We start from the raw sequence: 19,848 nt of genomic DNA, 5'->3' as shown, positions 1-19,848 counted from the left end.
CCAGGTACTCCTTCAGTCATTAACTCACTCATCAGAACCACAAACAGCAAATATATTTATGTGAAGGTCAACACAAGCGCTTACAGGGTTTTTGTGTGTGTGTGTGGGGCAGTAATCCTTTGATCCCTGTGCAGGTTTACATTCAATATACGTCCACTGGAATATACTTCCTTATAGTAGAATAATGCTCTGACACTGACCTCACACACAAACATCCAGACAGGATACCTGTACACAATGTAACAGGTAGACGATATCTACAACAAAATACTGACCCCGATGGTGCTGAAGTCATTGAGAGAACAGAATGTCACAATTCTGAAAAAAGTTCAAACAAACATATAGTCATGTTTAGTTCGTCATGGCATGAAAATAAATACAGACAAGATAAATTGCGATTTCTTCATAACACATAGAAATAGTTTAAAAATAATACTGAAAACTGAATTGGTTCAAATATTCCCAAGAGTCCCAAGCAGATATTGCGATGGTTAAATGCTTTTATGTGTGAATTTCCCCTTTTCATCTCATGGTGTTAGACATTAGGAGTGTCTACCATGTCTGACCTTCTGTCTCTCCCCTTCTCTCTGTGCCACCCTTCTGAGTGTGCCTTTCTCTTTCTTTCCTGATAGTGATGTTCTTGACTCACGATCACAGCAAACCACCATATCGCTTCAAATCTCTCCATTCATATATATATATAATTCTCTCTTCAAAGAGATGTCTCAGAGTTCACTAGTCCTCCGTTCTTCTCCCCTGAGTCTGTCGTGACACCGTCCCTCCCTCCTTCCACTCCTGCTGCCCCGTTCTCTCTGCCTGTCTCCTCCTGCTCCTCCTCCTCCTGGTCCCCTCCGTTCAGCCCCTGCTTCTCTGCGGTGGTCACGGCCATCTCCAGCTTGGCCTCTGGCTCTTCCTGCTTCCTCTTGATGCACAGGAAGTTCCCTGATGCCAGCACCAGGGCTGATAGCGTGACCTCAATCCCTGCCAGCAGGAACACAAACATGTAGTTCTGGGTGGCATCCAGTAGGCGGCCTGGGGGAGCGAGGGAGGAAAGGAAAGAATGGAAAACAGAATTATTATTTTTTTCTATTTAATCTTAACCCCTTCTCCCATCATTGTGAACGGAAGTGCCTTACGGAATCTGTGTAGAAGTAGTGTGTGTTAGTGTGTTGTTGCTGACCTGCTCCAGGGGGTCCCACTAGCACAGCGATAGCCTCCATCAGGAGCACCAGGCCTATAGCGCTGGGGAACTTCTCCGTGCCCACGATCGCCATGAGAACCTCAAACTGGAGCGCCCCCACCATTCCGTAGGAGATCCCAAAGAAGATACAATAAACCACCAGGCCTGTGTAGGTGGTCGCCTAGGGGAGGGGTGAAGGGTGTAGTTAGGTCTCAGGCAAGTGGGGTGGGAGGGTAGGAAGATTTAGAAGGCCAGGGTAGCTGGTCTATACAACAAGATAGTGGAGAGGGAAGTCTGTATTCTCTGGTTGTTTCATCAAATATGTGTTTCAAATCCCCCCCCCCTCGCACCAGGTATTCCCTCATGTTCCTGATAAGCCATGCTGGGTCTCACCTGGGATCCAACAAGGTCGGTGCACCCGTTGAAGAGCATGGCGAAACTGAACAGGTACACGCACCTGGGCCGCACCCACTTCGTCCCAGCGATCAGGCCCGAGGTAGGCCTCGCGAAGATGTCTATGAACCCCAGGATGGTGAGGAGCAGGGCTGACTTGGTGTCCTCGTTCCCCATCTCCTTGGCGTAGCTCACCACAAACACGGGGGGCACGAACAGCCCCAGCACCATGATGGAGGCCGCGATGGTGTAGATGAGGAACCCACGGTCCTTGAACACACTGAAGTCCAGCAGGGGCTTCTTCTTCGGTTTAGGCTTCTCCTCCCTCTGTTCCCCTCCAGGGTTCTTCTCTGGGTCTTGGGGCTTGGGGGGCCCCAGGAGGGGCCTCATGAGAGCCCCGCAGGCACAGCAGTTGAGCAGCAGGCCCCCCAGGATGAGGAAGCCCCCCCTCCAGCCAAACTGGTACTGCAGCACCTGGCCCAGGGGGGAGAGGCAGCAGAGCGCCACGGGGCTGCCCGCCGCCGCCAGCCCGTTAGCCAGCGGACGCTTCTCGCTGAAGTAGCGGTTCAGCATGATCAGGGAGGGCTGGAAGTTCAACGCCAAGCCCAGACCTGGAGGAGTCCAGAAGGGAGACAGGGACATGATGGATATGGTAGATGGTGGTGTGTGTCTGTGTGTGTCTGTGTGTGAACCTACCTGTGATGACTCCAGTGCAGAGGTAGATGTGTAAGATGCTGGTAGCAAAGGAAGCCAGGATCATACCCAGCGACGCAAACAACCCTCCCACCATCATTACTGGACGGCAGCCGAACCTGTTCACCAACACGCTGCACAAAGGGCCTGGACACACACACACACACACAGACACACATACATTGAGAATGTTTCATGTATCTCAAAACTTTTTTTGTTTTGTATTTTCAAATGTGAAAAGAATGGGCTCTGAGTTCTTTAAGTGAGGAAGTGCGCCCCCTACCTGTGCCATACAGCATGGCAAGGAGTATCGAGGAGATCCAGGCCGTGTCGCTGTAGCCCACTCCAAACTCCCTTATCAGCTCCTTGAAGAACACACTGACCGCTTTAGGGAAGGCGTAGGAGAAACCAGTGATGACGAAACATCCGACCAGCACCGCCCATCCCCAGCCCCCGTCTGGAGCCTTCACCCCCCCAGGACCCTCATCTAGAACAACACCTCCCATGATCCTTTGTGGTCGTCAGTCAACCAGAGGAAGCTTGTTCTGAGGGAGAGAAAAAGAAGTACAGGCATAAAATATTATTATATTCATTCACACATAGTTATTACATTTACATTTAGTCATTTAGCAGACGTTCTTATCCAGAGTGACTTACAGTAAGTACAGGGACATACCCCCCGAAGCAAGTAGGGTGAAGTGCCTTTCCCAAGGACACAACGTAATTTTGCACGGCTGGGAATCGAACTGGCAACCTTCAGATTACTAGCCCGACTCCCTCACTGCTCAGCCATCTGACTCTCAGTTAGTTATTAATTACTTCATTAAACTGGAGAAGAAGACACAGTTCACTCTCTGACAGAATGGCAGGGCTGTGAACTTGATGGTTTGGCTGTTCCATATAAGAAGAACCGTTGCATGGGTGGTGCCAACTGTGTGACCGCACAGGGCCTTGCGCCACTGGGGGCCTGCCTGGTTTACAATCCCGATTTTTTTTCTTTCTTTTTTTTCTACTTTCAATTTTTTTTAATTCCTGTTCTTGACTCAATGTGCTCTAAAATGAGACCACATATATCTGTGACAATGCCTTTCATCCTATCTATTTTGGCATGTATTTCAACTCCACGGACAGAGGGTGTACGTCCACATTTAACACATGCACACACAGCAAGGCACTCAAGAACACGCACACACACGCGCACAGGATATGACTACATAGCTGTCGGAATTATGGACAGACCCCGTGCGGGTTAAAATTGATTCTTGCGTGTGCATCACTGTGTATGTCAATAAGCAGGGCCTCGCATGTTATGTTTGCACAGGGCCTTGCACCCCCCCTGCGACAGCTCTGCATATAAATAATGTATATTTAGGTGAGACACCTCTTCGTATTGTGTGTGGTTCCATGTGGTCCTAGTAAAAGGACTCTGGTACACAGTAGAGGAGATCTACAATTCATAATACATCACACAATACGTTTTTACATCTTCTCTGATAAGGTTTTGGGGAACATGAAGCTTTTAATTCCGTTTTGTAGGTCTGGCTTTCTATGGGCTCTCTGTGTGGTATCTGCGTCCTTAGGCAAATATTCCTGTGCACCGAGCACACAGGGGAGTTTGTGCAATTTCTTCCCAACAGGTCAGGAGGCCATCTGGCTATTTGTGAACAGAGGGCACTAAATCGATAACTGAATTGACGGATGTCTCCACAGTTGACACCTCTTCCACCACACAAAGGTTTGTGTGTCAGAATGGCCAAAAAGCATGCTTGCTCACAGATCGCTGAATGATATGGGATGTATTAGGCCATCTTGGAATTGTTCATGTACGGTATTAAACATAATTGTGGTAGTTCTGGCTGGTTGAAGACTCTACACACACACCCCAAGACAAAAGACAACTACTAGCCCCTAAGGATTTTCTTTGAAAACAAAATGGGCACCTTATCTGAGGGATTGGCAAGCTGCCATCCCATTTCTCTCTTCATCTGTGTTGTAATTTGTGACATTCTTGCTGCGGTTTACACTGCTTCACAGACCAGAGCAAGCCTGGTCTTGGTCACCCTCTAATCATCCGTCTCATCATCCACAGAGGATGTGACACAGCAATCTGCCCTGGCTGGGGAAGTACTGCGGCGTCCTGGAACCCTGGCTTGGTGACTACACACACCGCAGAGAGTGTACCTGAGACCAGGGTACTGTCTGTGACTTTGGCTCACTGAGTTCACATGGTCCTTGGGGCACTATTGACATTATTGAATGTCCCACATGTTTGAGCAACTATAGAATGGTAAATACTCAGCCTGTCTTCTGTTACACACATTCAAACATCCTCTACACATTCTACATCATATGTCAGAGTTGACACGACTTATCAGTGACCCTACAGGCATGCCCCCTGGGGAAAACATTGCTGCCTCCATCCTTTCTGTCTGAGCCTGCCAGTGACCTGCTAGTCACCTTTACGTCTGATTGGCTAGCAAAACAAAATTCTAATATCTAAACTGACTCAACACAACACAGTGATACATAATAACAAGTTAGTGTTAGCAGTTACTAAAGAAGATGTACCATAGGTCAATTCTTAAAAAGATCTATATTCCAACATCCTCAGTCTGCCCTATTCTAACAAATACGTATTACGTACGCCAATTCCAATCAATAGAATGTCTTTTAATATTGAACAATGCAGGCATAAAGAGTAAATAATTCCTGATTTTTTACTGCATGTTACACCACACAGCACACTCTACAGGAAACACCTGCTGGTGTGTCTGAAGCGCAGTTGGTGTGGGTCCATGTGCATACAGCCTCATACTTGTGTGTACAGGAGTGAGTGTATGTGTCCATGATCTTCTCCAGTTTCAAGCTTTCAAAGCACCCCACAAACAAACAGGCTCACTAATATGTCACACAGACACCTTCCTTTCTGCCAAACCCACTTCACCACAAGTTCCTTCCTGGCTCAACGAAGGCCCTACTTTCAGCTCCACAAAATAAAACCTTGACATTTATCCACAACACTGATGCAAACACACATACATTACGACCAAGGCTCGGATCACTTTCTCTGGACCATGTCAATCCTCCAGTTATGTTGCATCCGGGAATGTACCGATGAGATGTGTGTGTCAGTGTGTGTGGATCCACTTCTAGAGATAAAGAATTCCCTCCTTTTTCTCCATATCCACTACATGTAACAATACATATAATTCTATAGTTATTCTCTGGGAAGAAAATCGCTCAGATGTTGTCTGCTATAATCCATAGAGGATTAGAATCTACAGAACCTGACCAAGGTTCCAACTATAGGCAATTCCAGAAATGTAATCTAGATTATGACACATTTCATGGCAGGTTTTTGGTCAGCATTCCTTTCCACAAGAGCCCGGTGTTCTGCTGCTTGAGTGGGTTGGCCTGTATTTCCTTTTCCACTCACGTGAGCTTGTGTAGTCCATCAGCATCTGAGGATGCAGCCATGCGCACGTAGCCAATGCGCGACAGTTGCACCTCCCGTGCGATTATTCTTCATCATACTACTCTCTAATGGATGTGCTGGATTCGGTCCAAAATATGTAAATAAAACGTCATGCGCGCGTCACTCATCCTAGTTGCCTTTGCGCGAAACATGAATACAGCAATACTGCAAAAATAATGCTTATTCAACTCGGCTCTAAGATTATCTTCTGTGGCACAGAATATAACGGCATTACCCCGGCCAACCTGTTGAAAGTAAAGCATCGGGGGAATGGTTGTGATATTTAGAATGTAAACGGCTGTGAGTGCTATGATTCGCACCAGCACAAGCAAATATAGAATTAAATATAAACCTTAAGCGACTGATTTTGCATCCACTCTACACTGACAGCTGTGAGATAATCCTTAATCCTATACAACCCCCATACCTGTTGCTGATGCTGTAGTCCGTCTCCAGATGCGCTTCCTCTCTCGGACCATGCGCGATACGTCCTCTTTCCGTCTTTTATTCGCCTATCTGCGTAGGGGGGAAACTCCCGGTAGACTGTCACTGTCACAAGGCTCTATCCAGCCCCCTCTGTTACCGTTGATTCACCTTCGGGGTGTGTGACGGGTGTGGCGTTTAAGAGTGGTCCCCCCCTGGCACGGTATCCGTTACCGCACGTTTCTGACATGCGCTCGCTGCTCCCTCTCTCTCTCTCTCTCTCTCTCTCTCTCTCTCTTTCTCTCTCTCTCTCTCCCTCTCTCTCTCTCTCTCCCTCTCTCTCTCTCTCTCTCTCTCTCTAACTCTCTTTCTCTCTCTTCCTTTCTCTCTCTGTCTCTCTCTCTCTCTCTCTCTCTCTGTTTCTCAAATAAACACACACACACACACACATAGATCAGTCACTGCTTTGGTAAGAGGTGTAGCATGATGTAAACCTTTATGACTAGTTTAGACCGGTGGTACTGGCCTGGTGCCATGTGGGAGCCTCAGTCAGGTAGCCTACTGACAGGTGTATTGTTTCCTGTTCTTCTACCTCGAGCTTACCTGTGCCACGCTGCACGTACACATAGGACCTTGTAGTACACTAGGGTGACCAGATTTGAGTTTGTGAAAAAGAGGACACTTCTGGTGGTCGTGTATTGCATGCCGCACTATCTGATCAAATTGACAGTTCTCTCTACAGTCAGAGCTCGCGCAAGAAGGTGGAACATAAGGGAGTTACCATTTCCAAAACTTGTAAGGGCCTAATAGTTTGTGAAAGACCCAGAGAAACACAAATATCCGACGAGGCAAAATCCCGGACAATTTTGGAATCCCTGCCCGACGCATTTTTTGGGTCTCAAAGAGAGGACATGTCCGGGTAAAAGATGACGTATGGCCACCCTAATTACACCTAATTTGACTCGAATCTGACCCCTCATTCACTCATTCCCAATTCCTCACATTTCGAAACAATGGCCTATTTCGGGCCGTAGCATGGGCTGCTTGAGTAATACCTAATGGTTCTTAAACTATTTTTTACTTGTCATCCTTTAGCTACTGGTGATAAGGCATGGCGAATCATAAACAAGTTACGTTGATGCATACACTTACTTTTATCTTACATAAACTCAAATTACATTTCTTTATTGTTTTATAGTCCAGGTCGCCCTTTTGCGAGAGGATTAGGCCTATCCACCACTTTAAATTGTGGGGCCTACAGTATTCGATAAAATTCACGGTCGGAATTCCTAGACGGCGTAGTATCAATGTAGTAATAAAATAAGACATTTGTAGTACTATAAATAATAACCTAATATGAATAAAGAAAAACAAGAATAATTGTTTTAAATAATGTATTGCACAGTGAACGGTAGGCTACTCTAGTCTCGGCTCACATGTATTACACGGAATATTTCGACGACGGACAGCGTTTCAGTTTCCATAGAAACAGCTCACATCAGCGGGAGAAGGAAGTTTGTTAAGCTAACTGGCTAGATATCCTCAGTTTAGTCATCCACAAGACATTCACCGTTTATATACAAATTAAATTATGTTGGGGTTATGCTACATAATATATGCCAAATAAATAAATGAAATGTTCAAACGAAGAGTACTGTAAACTTCCTATTTTTCAAGACCATGCTAACTAAGATAGCTAACTTCAACTTCTGCTAGCTGTCGCTAAGTACAGCAGGAAGATCTCTGTTCATAAAACGCAGCTGCTATGCAGTCGTATGGAGCCGCAGGCGACCTGGAGGCCCAGTTGGCCAGAAAGGAACGGGAGTGGAAGGAGCTCCAGAGCCTGCGCGTACTGCAGCTGGAGTCATCACTCCGCGGAACTCAGGACGAGCTTTCCGTCCTCAGACAGCGCTTCCAACAGCTCCGAGAGGACTTCCGTTACAACCTGACCGTGCTGGAGGAAAGGGACCGCGAACTGGAGAAATATGACGCAAAGGCAACAAGAGTTCAGGCCACAGAGACCGCCAGGTGAGGAGTGTTGACTTTCCATTCTCAACAAGTTGCTCTGCCTTTTTAACCACACTTGCTGCCATGTGCTGAGGGGTTGCTTTGGGACGTGTACCATTCCAAACGGCTGTTTTCTGCCATAGACAAGAGGAGGTGAGCCAGCTTCGTATCCAGGTGGCCAAACTGCAAGAGCAGAGAGAAAAGGAGGAGAGAGAGAGAGAGGAGGAGAGGCGGCGCAGCCATCAGAGAGCTGCTGAACACAGGCTGCAGCTGGAAAGACTGCAGGGGTGAGATTTGCCAGAGGGTGTTTTGAGTAAATCCTCTCTGTGATGCCTAGCTCATAGCATGGTTGGCTGTATGTGTTCGTGTGTGTCAGCTGTAAGGACGGAGACATCCAGAAGCAGAGGGAGGCGTATGAAGGGATGAAACGAGATCTCCAGCACCGCCTACAGGAAGTGGAGGGGGAGCTGGCCCTGCAGAAACAGGTGAACACAAATTACACACACACACATACACACACTTACACCCATACACACAGACTGAAGAGGAGCCCTTACATAGCATCAGTACCTCTACAATAAACATAGTCTCCCCTGAACATTAGCCCAACCTGCTGTCACGTGTGTGGCGGGGTGTTTAGTGTGTGCAGGTGGCAAACTCTGATGATGAGCTCAGTGACTTTAAGACCCCCTCCACCAAGCTATGTGTTTGTACTGAACATTCTCAAGAAGGTAACAGGAGATGGTGACCCCTGCTCTGGTGAATGAGAAGCTTCAGCTAGGGGGCTGCTGGGCTTGACTGCTCAGGTCAGAGGGAAGAACAATTTTGGCATGACACAGTAGTCATACTCAGGTTACCCTACCCCCCTCCTGACCCTAACCCCCTCCGTCTTTCCATTATCCATAACCCAGATAGTTAAACCAGAACAGCCCAGTTACCCTGACTCCTGAGTGCACAGGCCTCATAAACATTAGGGAAGCTCCCCATAGCTACACTCCCCATAGCAACGCTACTGACCCTCAGTTCAGCTTTGCTCCAGTACCACATGTATGCATATGTCCAAATATAAACGATACCAATATAGTCTGGTGGACGAGGTGCAGCGGTGGTGGAGAGCGTGATATTGATCAATGTTATTGATAGGGTGTTGTGTTATCAGGAGCTGATGGCTGACTTTGATAATGAGCTGAGGCTGAGAGAGCACGAGTTCAACCTGAGGATGGACGAGATGCGCGCTGTGGTTCTGGCTCACAAGCTCAAGGTGAAGAGTGTGTGTCTGTGTGTTATTGTGTGTAAAGATTCCAAGCTAAAGCTGGTCTGGTAAAAGTTGTGTTTATCCCTGGTGTGTGTGTGTGTGTGTGCGCCCCCAGGTCAAGCTGCTGTCTAAGGAGGCTGAGGTCCTGGCCCAGACCCAGCTCCAGACCCAGGAGAGGCTGACAGCTTCTGAGGAGCTCTGTCAGAACACACACACCCTGCTGCAGCGCAGGCAGCTGGAGATACAGGACATCACGGCGGTCAAGGACAGCAGGTACACCCGTGTGTGTGTGTGTGGGTGTACTGATGTAGCGTGCTGGTGTCTTTTGAGTCTGGCCTGTACTTGTGTGTGTTTTTGTGTACGCGCTGTGAGACTCTCGCCGTGCTGTCAGGACCAGGCAGCTGGAGGAGGAGCTGAGGAAGATGGAGGCCAGGAGGAGGAGAGAGGAGGAGGCCTGCAACAGGAAGTGAGTCCGGCTGCTGATGTCACCATCGATGTCATCATCATCATGAGGATCAATACAGGTCACTCATCGATGTGTGTCTTGTGTAGGCATGAGGATCTGGACCGGGCCGTGAGGGAGAGGGAGGCCCAGCTGGAGGCTCTGAGGGGGGCTCACTGCTCCCAGCTGGGCATGGTGGAGACTCAGTCCTCCCAGCTGCAGAGCCAGCTTGACGCCATGGCTGCACACACACGCAGGGCCCAGAGAGAGCAGGCGGAGGCACTCGTACTCAGAGACCAGCAGATAGAGAGGTGTGTGGGTGTGTGTCAGTGTGTGTGTGTGCATGCATAGCCAGTGATTAAGTGTGTGGGTGTTGATCACTGGTGCTGTCAAGAGAGCTGTGATTACGTAACCTGGTGTGAAAGGAGGGAGCGCAGTGAAGAAAAGGCAGCCTCCCAATAGGATCCATAGACAACATTGTGTTCAGTGTTAATATATTCCTTTAAGTACAATACCCATTCATATACTTCTTGTACTAATACGGTAAGAGTCACATATCTTTTAAATATAGAATGCCTTACCTTTGTGTGTGTGTGTGTGTGTGTCCGTCTGTAGGCTTCATACTGAGCTGGAGACTACTCGAACTGGCTGGGACACATACATCACTCAGGTTTCCAAGGAGACTGTCGTCAAGGACACAGAGCTGCTGGCCCTGCAGGAGAGAGAAGCCAAGCTCAGGAGTGAACTGGAGAGGAGCAGGGGGGAGGCCGAGAGGTGAGGAGGAGACAGAGAGGTTGGGGGGAGGGGAGGTGGAGGAGAGGAGCAGGGGGGGCGACAGAGAGGAGAGGATATGGGGATCGATAGATGGATTGATGTGTGTGTGTGTGTCAGGTACAAGCAGCAGCTGGGCCTGGGTGTGGAGAGGGAGAAGGCCCTGGAGCAGAGGAGGGTGCAGCTGGAGCTGGAGTGGCAGAGACGCTGTGAGGACCTCAAGGCTGAGCACTACCTGGCCAGCGAGGGCTTAATACAGGGCCTCACCCAGGCCAGGGACCAGGTACACACACACACAAACACGCACACACAGAGACTGTGGGCTGTGACAGTGACGTGGAGGATTGTGCTGTGGTCCCCAGGCAGCGGCAGAGCTGAGGGAGAGGGAGAGAGAGCTACAGGATGTGGGGGTCTTACTGCGCACCGTCACAGCAGAGAGAGACCAGGCCCTGCAGGTACAGTAGACACACTCCAGGAGAAATGGAAATGTCGAGGCCAAGGCTCCCTGCTGTGTGTGTGTGTGTGTGTGTGTGTGTGTGTGTGTGTGGTGGAGGAGCTCAGGTCTGGATGAACCCAGACTCAGAGACAAGTGTTGTTGTTACCACAGTTATTCTGGGGGGCTAGATTGAGGGGACAGCTACCGGAGGCGTGACAGAAACTGGATCGTCTTTGGCCGCCGTTAGTTGTGCTGGATTGAAGGGTCTTTAAATAGCGTCTGAGACGAGCCGCTGTACCCTGACATGGTGGCATGTTCTCTCTACACCCTCCCCCTCTCTTTATCTCTCTCTCTGTCTATCTCGTACGCCGGTTCATCCAGATGTCTTTTTTTGGAGCTGGCCTTTCCCTGTGCCTCCAGAGTGATCTGATGACCTTTTCCTCTGGCTGGCAGGCTGGCTAGCTGCTGGCTGACTCTGGCTGCTACAGTTCTTCTGGTGGCTATGGACACAAGCAGCCAGCTGAGGAATTTTACAGTTGTGTTTCCTTCTCCCCATCCTCCTTCTCGTCTGACCGAGCGCCAGCCTGACCACCCCGCCATTCCAGCTGTAGCACACTGTGTAAACCTGACCTCCCTGTGGTCTCCCTGTGACATCATCTCCCTCCACCTGGCCCGCGACTTAACGTCCGACCCAGTCGGACAGTGAAATGTTTAGGAACCATAAACTCACCTCAGAGAGATTGGGGGATAGCTCGGTGGTGGAGGATGACGGCAAATCCAGAGGTTGTAAATTCCCGCCTGTACGTCACTTAGAAAGCGTTACATTATTACGTGATCTAGTAAGTTCAACCTGGTCTGGAGCTCTAGTTAATCTACGAGGATTTTCAAGTGCCTCTTTAGCTACGATGATTTCGGGAAACGGCCCGTACAACTTAGATCCATCGTACGATGGACTCTACGATCAACTTAGGCTTACGATGCTTTCGGGAAACGCACCCCTGGTCTGTTTGGACTGTTGAGAAACTGTTTTGCTCAATTAGAGAATCCAGTCTTCATAATTGCATCAGCAGAAGTTGTTCCTGTGGCCTGTTTACCCTGTAACAACACCCAAACGCCTCTGCCATGATCTGACTCTAGATCAGATGCTAAGTCAACTAGTGTGTCATGTATTAGCTGGGTGGGGTGTTGGTGATCTGACCCCAGGTCTGCTGTTAAAGACATCTGCTTGGTTTGGGAAACTGCACTCGCTGTCTGTCAGAACACCAAAGGTCAGGAGTTTGCGGAGGAAAAGGTCACCATGCCTCTGAACGTTTCCTGTTGCGTTCTGGAAGACACATGGGTGTAGGTTTTCAGTCAACCTTGACTTGTGTCATCTGTGGTGCACTTGAAAGGGGGTCGCTTTTAAGGGTATTCTCATTACTAGATCAGCTGTGTGAGGTGGTGGATAAGTTATGTCTGACAGACCCTGGCAATACTGAAGGTAGAGATGATAAGGAACTACAGCCAGACTTACTACTCCATCTAGTGGTCATGGAGATGAACTGTATGTGTGTGTGTGTGTGTGTGTGTGTGTGTGTGCAGGGCTCCAGACCAGGTGAGGGAGTGGCCTCCCTCCCCTCTGAAGAGCTGCGTCTGCTGCAGCAGCAGAACAGCAGTCTGAGGGCTGTGGTGGCCCAGATGAGGAGGGACATGGAGGTCCTCAGCCATCAGAGGACCTCCCCTGCTCCTGCCCCTGCTCCTCCCGGAATCCCAGGGGATTTCACCTCCACCCTGCAGCCCACTGGACCTCCAGCCAAGACCACTGACAGCTCTGTCAAGACCAGTCCAGCAGGTGCAGATGACACACACACACACACAATGTACACACACACTGTACACGCACACAGTGTGGCACTTACACATTATATCAGGTGAAAAAACGGCCTGATATAATGTGTATCCCCTCTGTAACTTTTGCTAGAAAAGAGCAGACATCTCCATATTATCTCAGGTTGTTCATTGTGACCAAAAGAACACATAACATACATTATGGCAGCACAGACCTGTTGCATGCAGGAGAGGGGGTACGCATTAGGGGTTGACCGATATCCTTTTTTCAGGACCGATGCCGATACCGATTATTACAGATCAAGTAGACAGATAACCGATATTTTGAACCGCCATACATGTCTAGTGTAAAAATGAAAGTTAATGTCTAAATAAAGAATAAAAAGGCCTCTGACAAAGACTCTCTTTAAATTATTTTAACCATATCTTTAATTCTGAGAACTGTTAATAATAACAACATTAATATTAATAATAATAACAACAACATAAAATGTGCAGGGAGCATCCAGCAGCATTCTGTAAACATTTTGTAAAACTTAAAGAAGTAAATTTAAACCACAACAAGCAACAAATGAACAAATGATGGAAAATAAATTTAATAGTTCCCTGAAGTTTTATAACCCATAAAATGGGTAACAATTAGTAGTCCCAATCCAGCAGCACCAGGTTGTGGTGCAGGAATTATTTATTTATTTATTGGCAAATCGGTTTTGAAAATTACCGATAACCATAACAATGCTTAATATCGGCGCCGATAACCGTTCCCTAGTGTGTGTTTGTATATATAGGTGTTCATGATGGGCTCTGTGTGTGTGTGTTTAAGATGGGCTCTGTGTGTGTGTGTGTTTATGATGGGCTCTGTGTGTGTGTGTTTATGATGGGCTCTGTGTGTGTGTGCGTGTGTGTGTGTGTGTTTATGATGGGCTCTGTGTGTGTGTGTGTGTTTATGATGGGCTGTGTGTGTGTGTGTGTGCGTGTGTGTGTGTGTTTATGATGGGGCTCTGTGTGCGTGTGTGTGTGTGTTTATGATGGGGCTTTGTGTGTGTGTGCGTGTGTGTGTGTGTTTATGATGGGGCTCTGTGTGTGTGTGCGTGTGTGTGTGTGTTTATGATGGGCTCTGTGTGTGTGTGCGTGTGTGTGTGTGTTTATGATGGGGCTCTGTGTGTGTTCACCAGGGTACACTGAGGCCATGGAGGAGCAGCTGTCAGAGGTGAAGGCACGCTGCAGACAGCTGGAGGAGCAGCTAGATGGTGCCACCAGAGCCCTGAACCCCCCCTCAGACTTCCTGGCCCCCCCGCTGGCCCCCTCGCTGGCCCCCGTCTCAGCAGACAACGCCTACCTGCAAAACCACATCCGCTCGCTCAACGAGACCATAGGTAAGAGAGGATAAGGCAGCCGCTGGTTAAGAAGACCACAGCTGGAAGCATCAGTGAGGGATTACTGGTGGGAGAGACTAGGGTTAGGAGAGACTCACCGGTCAGATACACAGTAGGAGAAACTGAACTGTTACTAAACCAGTTCTAAGAAAAAGTGATGATTGGAGAGGACGTAAACAGGTAAGACCATTGTTAGATTGACACTGTTGAAAGGGGTGGATATTCTTAGGAATGTTGAGACAGACAGCTGTCACATGACATGCAACATTCTGATTGGCCATTGTCTGTGTTTCCTGGTCAGGTGGTCTGCGTGTTGTGAAGGTTGCTTTAACTGCAGCACTGAGAAAGCATGAGGTTAGGGTGGCACACCTGGAGTCTGCCATGGCCTCCCTCACACAGCAGGTAGCACACAAATATTCCCCAACATTTACAAAAACTGCTGTCTCTCTTGTCATCTAAACTGTCTAGCCTGTTATCTCATCTCTGCATATTTTCATCCAGTGTCATTCCAAGCAGGTAGAGGGGGAGGAGCTGCGCTTGGAGCTGGCCAATCAGAAACGGAGTTGGAAGGCAGAGGAGGCGGGGCTGCACCAGAAGCTGGTTGCCGTAGAAATGGAGCTGGCAGAAGTGAGGAGGGAGAAAGAGGAGTACCAAAAGGGAAGCATCCTCACCAACCTGGAGACAGTTGCCCTGGGCAACCAGGTATCGGCTCTGAAGATGGACATCGCCAGCAGGAGAGAGCCCATTGTCTGTGAACAGGTAACGTGGAAACCACCTTGTGTGCCAGTCATTAATCCTTTTTACTTTGTTGTGAAAGAAGTTTGTCTTCCCTTCTCTTTTTTCTCCCTCTCGCTCGTTCTCTCTCTCCGTCCATCCCTCCATTCAGAGTGAGATGGTACATGAGCTGCAGGAGGAGAACCTCCGTTTGAGACAGCAGCAGCTCCTATCCCTGGGGTCTGGGGTGTGCCTGGGGGCCGCCCAGGGGTATAAACCCAGTGACCCGCTGCCAGAGACCAGGCTGAAGCAGGCTGCCCGCTGTATCGCCCGTCTGAGCAGGGACAAGCAGCAGCTGATTGAGATGGGGAATCGGCTCCGCTCCCAGCTCATCCATGCAGGACTGGAGGGTACGCCTGATTCCAACACCAGGCAGCTTGTTTGTGACTTCTGCTTTGTGCATATTATCAACGGGCAACACCGTATTCTCAATATAGGGTGAACAATTTCAGCCCATCATTGAAAAACACCTGCTAGAACTGGACCCTAGTAGTCACCAGGGTTTGGTAACATTACAGCTGGCACAGAACTCCTTAGAAACACTGTTCTGTTATGCAATACTGTCCTGAGTTATATGAGCGGGGGGCATGGCAACTGTTGGTTTAAACAGTTAGCATCAAAGCCAGGAAGTCCATCTCTGTTGTGATGAGATGGAGTGGAGGGCAGTGTTGACAGGACAGGAAGCTTCCGTGTTGCTCTTCCGCCTCACCACCCTGATCACGGCTGAACTGCGGGATTATGGGAGACTCAACAGAGCTTGCACATACCGCATGGTGAACAAACACACCCCACAAACATTCTTTTGTGTTCATCTTTTCTCTCTCTACCCCCCCCCCCCCCCCCCCCCCTCTTCCCCTCAGTTCCCCAGACAGCGCCTGTGTTCTCTCCAGCACCAGAGGCAGCGGGGCCAGAGAGAGACCGGTCTGGCCCCGGACCGGAGCATCAGCAGGGGCGGCTGTCTGTTCTGGAGCAGCTGCAGTACCAACTCACCACACAGGTGGCGCCACACTCCACTCAGGATTGTCAGCCTCTCCACTCTGTTCCGTCACTCCTTGTTTGATGAAAGAGAGGAGGAGCTTGTTTCACGTGACTGAGGAAATACATTAGGTCAAACTAAACTCATATCAATACCTGATAAGATAAAGATAAGATAAGACTTTACAAATCCCATAGGGAAATTGATGTTTTATTGTCTAGAACAGGGTTCTCATATCCTGGTCCTCGAGGGCCGTTGTCCTGCATGTTTTAGATGTTTCCCTGCTCCAGCGCACTTGATTCAAATTAATGGTCATTACCCGGCTACCACAGAGCTTGATAACAACCCATTCATTTGAAACAGGTGTGCTGGAGCAGGGAAACATCTAAAACATGCAGCGGCCCTCGAGGACCAGGATATGAGAACCCTGGTCTAGAATCTCACAAGATCCATTTCAGTTCAACCAAACCTAAATGTGTTCTCTGAGGAGATCGTACAATTTAAACTCCTCAACATAACAGAATCTGTAGTCTGGTGCTATTCCCCAGGAATCCTGTAGAGGGCGCTCTAGTCTGACCCGTCTCTGTGCCTCCCCCAGGAACTGCAGTACGCTCAGAGGGAACCAAGGACGGGGGCCCGCATCAGGGTACAGCCCCTCTCCGACAGCGAAGGTGGGGGGCGGGGCCCAGGCCGGGACAGGGCTGCCAACCCCTGGGTCCAGGGGAGCAGGGACACACACAGACATGAGGTAACAGCCTGGCACTGCTGTGATCTGACCCCAACCCTGACTAGCTGGAGCAGCTCTCTTCACCCAACTGGCATTGGTGATTTGAAACCAATATCACTTTACAGTGGTGTAGCCTTCAGCGTGATACCACTCCACTCGCTCAACAATGCTGACATTACACATGAACTTGACTCTCAATACTACCTTGTGCGTGTGGTCGTAACACAATAGCGATGCACCCCCTCACCCTATCCTGCCTGTCCTTGACAGCGTTCTCGGAGCAAAGAGAACACGCCTCCTCCTCTCAGCCAATCGCCCACCTTGTTGAAGCGGGACATGGCGTTGCGTTCCTCCTCCAGCCCGTCTGGTGCGCTGGTGTCGTCCCTGGCAACGGAGGGATCGCTGAGGGAGGTGTGGCAGGTGCTGGACAGAGGCCCGAGCCCCTCTGTCCTGACCACACCCAGACTCAGCTCCGACACAGGTTAGGGTCGCTCTTAACACTTTCTGTCCAAACACACTCCCACACACACTCAACACACACAATTTAACACCAGCAGTCATCATTTTACTCAGTGAGTGTTTAAAAAGGTCCACTCTCATGAGGTGGATCTGCTGTGTATAAGTTCACTCCTGGTATTAAATGAACACTTTGAAATGTGTCTATAATGATTTCGAATGTACTATATAAATGATGGTTTCAAATCACAATGTCTCTCTTCTCACTGCCTCACATACTTATAAGCAAACTCACCAGTACTTAGTTTTAATCCTGTTACAGTATGGGGTAGCCAATTGTATAATTGGTCATTGTTGTCTCCGCCATGGACAGCTATCCTGCCAGGGGTGTGTTCTATCTGAGTCACCTCATCTCATACAGACTGGTGTTTCAGCATTCTAGAGAGCCTCAACCAGCCCAGTATCACTCTGTCACAACACATCATATAATCTCTCACACACAAGGTTAGGTCTAAACCTATTTGCTAAGTGTCTTGCCACATTGCAGCACTGTATATTTAGGCCACATATCAAACGCCCCTTGTGAAACAATAAAAAAAAGGTTTCACAAACCGTGGACTGCAGTATAGACAGGATCGCATAGCTGAACGTGTGATAAGCCAATGTGCTGTCCTTGTTCCTGTTCCACTTCTGGGGGATCAGGGCCAGAGTCCCCCCCCCCCCCCCCCCCCCCCCCAACGTAGCTTTACGATACTGTCACCTTGCGTTACTCCTGGTCGTTTGCCCTATGGTGCCCTCCCTTGAGTCCCCTGGCCTTGTTAGCCCCAGGCAGGCATGGTGGCTTGGCACACAGTGCCCCAGCCTGCTGGAGGAAGTGTTGCTGACTAGTCATCTGGTTATCCTAGCCTAGCACATGCATTTCCCTTGGCACACACAGTGTGTGTGCGCGCCGAATGTGTGTACGTGTGTATCTCTCTTTGTGTCTTTCTGTGTGGGGGGGTGCATTTTTGCATGTGTACGTGTGTGTTTTTCTGTGTGTGTGTGATGCCTAAGTGGCTGGCCTCAAGGACAGCCAGCACTCCAGCTGTCTGAGGTCTGGGAACAGGTATTACTTCAGCTGCAGACTGCCTGCCAAGGTTTAAACATCATGCTGCAGACACACTAGACATTCACGTGAACAGTGCTACAGAACATAGTGCACTGACAATGATTCATAGATACATGCAGGTTTAATACAAAAACAAAACACATTACTCTGATTAACATATTAGAAGTTTGAATGAAAAGAAATGCTCTGTTGCACTGGCCATCTGTTGTGTGAACTGAGACAGTGCTTGGTCTATGGTGGTGTGATTACAGGATCTATTCACACAGGGGATCAGGTGGAGATGACCAGGTGTGAGCTGAAAGAGGCCAGTCCAGAGAGGCAGATGAGAGGGCTACAAGGGACCAGAGCCCCTGTCCAGGAGAGGAGAACCACCATCAGGCCCAGCCAACCCTCCGCCAAAATCAGGAATACCAAGACTGCCAGCAGGGGTGGAAAGATCAGGAACTACAATATTAAAGACTGACGGATGGGCGTAGACATGGACGGATGGATGGATGCACACTAGTGATAACTTTTCATTTCTGTCACCAAATCATGAAAATCCTGTGTGTGGCTGACTGTTTCCTCACCTGTCTCCTTTATCAAATGTTTTAGAAATAATTATGAATTACTGTGAATTTCAATAAACAAATGTCCATCACTTACTGCGTGGCAAATATGTTATTTTATTACTTGAAATATATTACTTATTTTTCAATAAGGCCATTTATGTGGTCAGTGAATGAATACACATTGTGACATTAGGTGTATTCGACTTCATGCAGCGCCGGCGGCGCCGACAGCCGCTTTCTAAACAAGTAACCACTACCGTCGTCAAACCAATCTTCCCCATTACATCACTGCAATGTACTGCTAACAAGTCCCGCCCGTTTCTGTCATCTCTTCAACCGATTTCATAGCAACTCCCTCGCATTCACGATGATTGGAGGGGTTCACACACCCCCGCTCTATGATTGGTGCATAAATATGCCTATTTAGAATATGGCGAATGCCATTCCGTTGTGTACCACGTGTTTTAAAGCTGACTGTGGCTGAGAACCCCAAGTGAGCTGCTTCTTATCATGGTTGCCGGTGTTGCGACTGGCTAAATCACATAACACGCGAGACTGACTGTTTCACATTAAGTTTTTTAATATTCACGATATAACTCGTTTGCAACAAAATCCATTCTTTATATTTACAAAAAACTGATTCGATTGAACTCTAAAACAGACATAGCCTATAGCCTTTTATAGCCTAATGCAAAACAACCAAATGCAGCTTTTTTAAAATACTATTCTGTTTGGCTAAATATAATTATGTAGTTTCACATGCAATGTATAAAACATGCACATACTACAAATACGAAAGGCTTGATATAAAACTAAATTACTTTATTAGTGATGAAAGTCGAAATCAAACAGTTAAACACTTGGGCTTACCCTTAATTATAGATATCCACATACCATATTGTAAGGCGAAAAAATGCCGATCATTCGTTAATTATTTCGTAAATTCGTAAATCATTCGTAAATTATTACATTAATAAA

General features: G+C 48.4%; 2 protein-coding genes across 4 annotated transcripts; one reads left to right on the top strand and one right to left on the bottom strand.

Moving 5' to 3' along the window:
• Positions 1-42: 42 nt before the first annotated feature.
• slc16a3b (solute carrier family 16 member 3b) lies at positions 43-6,411 on the bottom strand. Its single transcript, XM_062475674.1, has 6 exons — positions 6,169-6,411; positions 2,550-2,811; positions 2,270-2,413; positions 1,574-2,184; positions 1,181-1,361; positions 43-1,032 (listed from the first exon to the last, which is right to left on the bottom strand). The coding sequence occupies exons 2-6, from the start codon at positions 2,770-2,772 to the stop codon at positions 713-715; spliced, it is 1,479 nt and encodes a 492-aa protein (XP_062331658.1). The 5' UTR covers positions 2,773-2,811; positions 6,169-6,411; the 3' UTR covers positions 43-712.
• A 1,249-nt stretch (positions 6,412-7,660) lies between these two features.
• Positions 7,661-18,953, top strand: ccdc57 (coiled-coil domain containing 57). 3 transcript variants are annotated; one of them, XR_009931934.1, is made up of 19 exons: positions 7,661-8,192; positions 8,315-8,458; positions 8,548-8,656; positions 9,331-9,432; positions 9,542-9,699; positions 9,818-9,892; positions 9,979-10,179; positions 10,484-10,642; positions 10,760-10,922; positions 11,002-11,094; positions 12,657-12,906; positions 14,078-14,278; positions 14,580-14,680; positions 14,780-15,037; positions 15,165-15,402; positions 15,913-16,049; positions 16,627-16,776; positions 17,026-17,715; positions 18,586-18,715. XR_009931934.1 is itself a non-coding variant. In XM_062475366.1 (19 exons), the coding sequence occupies exons 1-19, from the start codon at positions 7,930-7,932 to the stop codon at positions 18,780-18,782; spliced, it is 3,210 nt and encodes a 1,069-aa protein (XP_062331350.1). In that variant the 5' UTR covers positions 7,661-7,929; the 3' UTR covers positions 18,783-18,953. The 3 variants fall into 3 exon arrangements, 2 of the variants coding, with proteins under 2 accessions (XP_062331350.1, XP_062331349.1); XM_062475366.1 differs by having other exon boundaries at positions 17,026-17,236; positions 18,586-18,953; XM_062475365.1 differs by having other exon boundaries at positions 17,026-17,236; positions 18,571-18,953.
• Positions 18,954-19,848: the final 895 nt, after the last annotated feature.

Source organism: Osmerus eperlanus, chromosome 12, assembly GCF_963692335.1.
Source record: "Osmerus eperlanus chromosome 12, fOsmEpe2.1, whole genome shotgun sequence".
Lineage (NCBI taxonomy): Eukaryota > Metazoa > Chordata > Actinopteri > Osmeriformes > Osmeridae > Osmerus > Osmerus eperlanus.
This window is presented reverse-complemented; position numbering and strand designations above follow the sequence as displayed.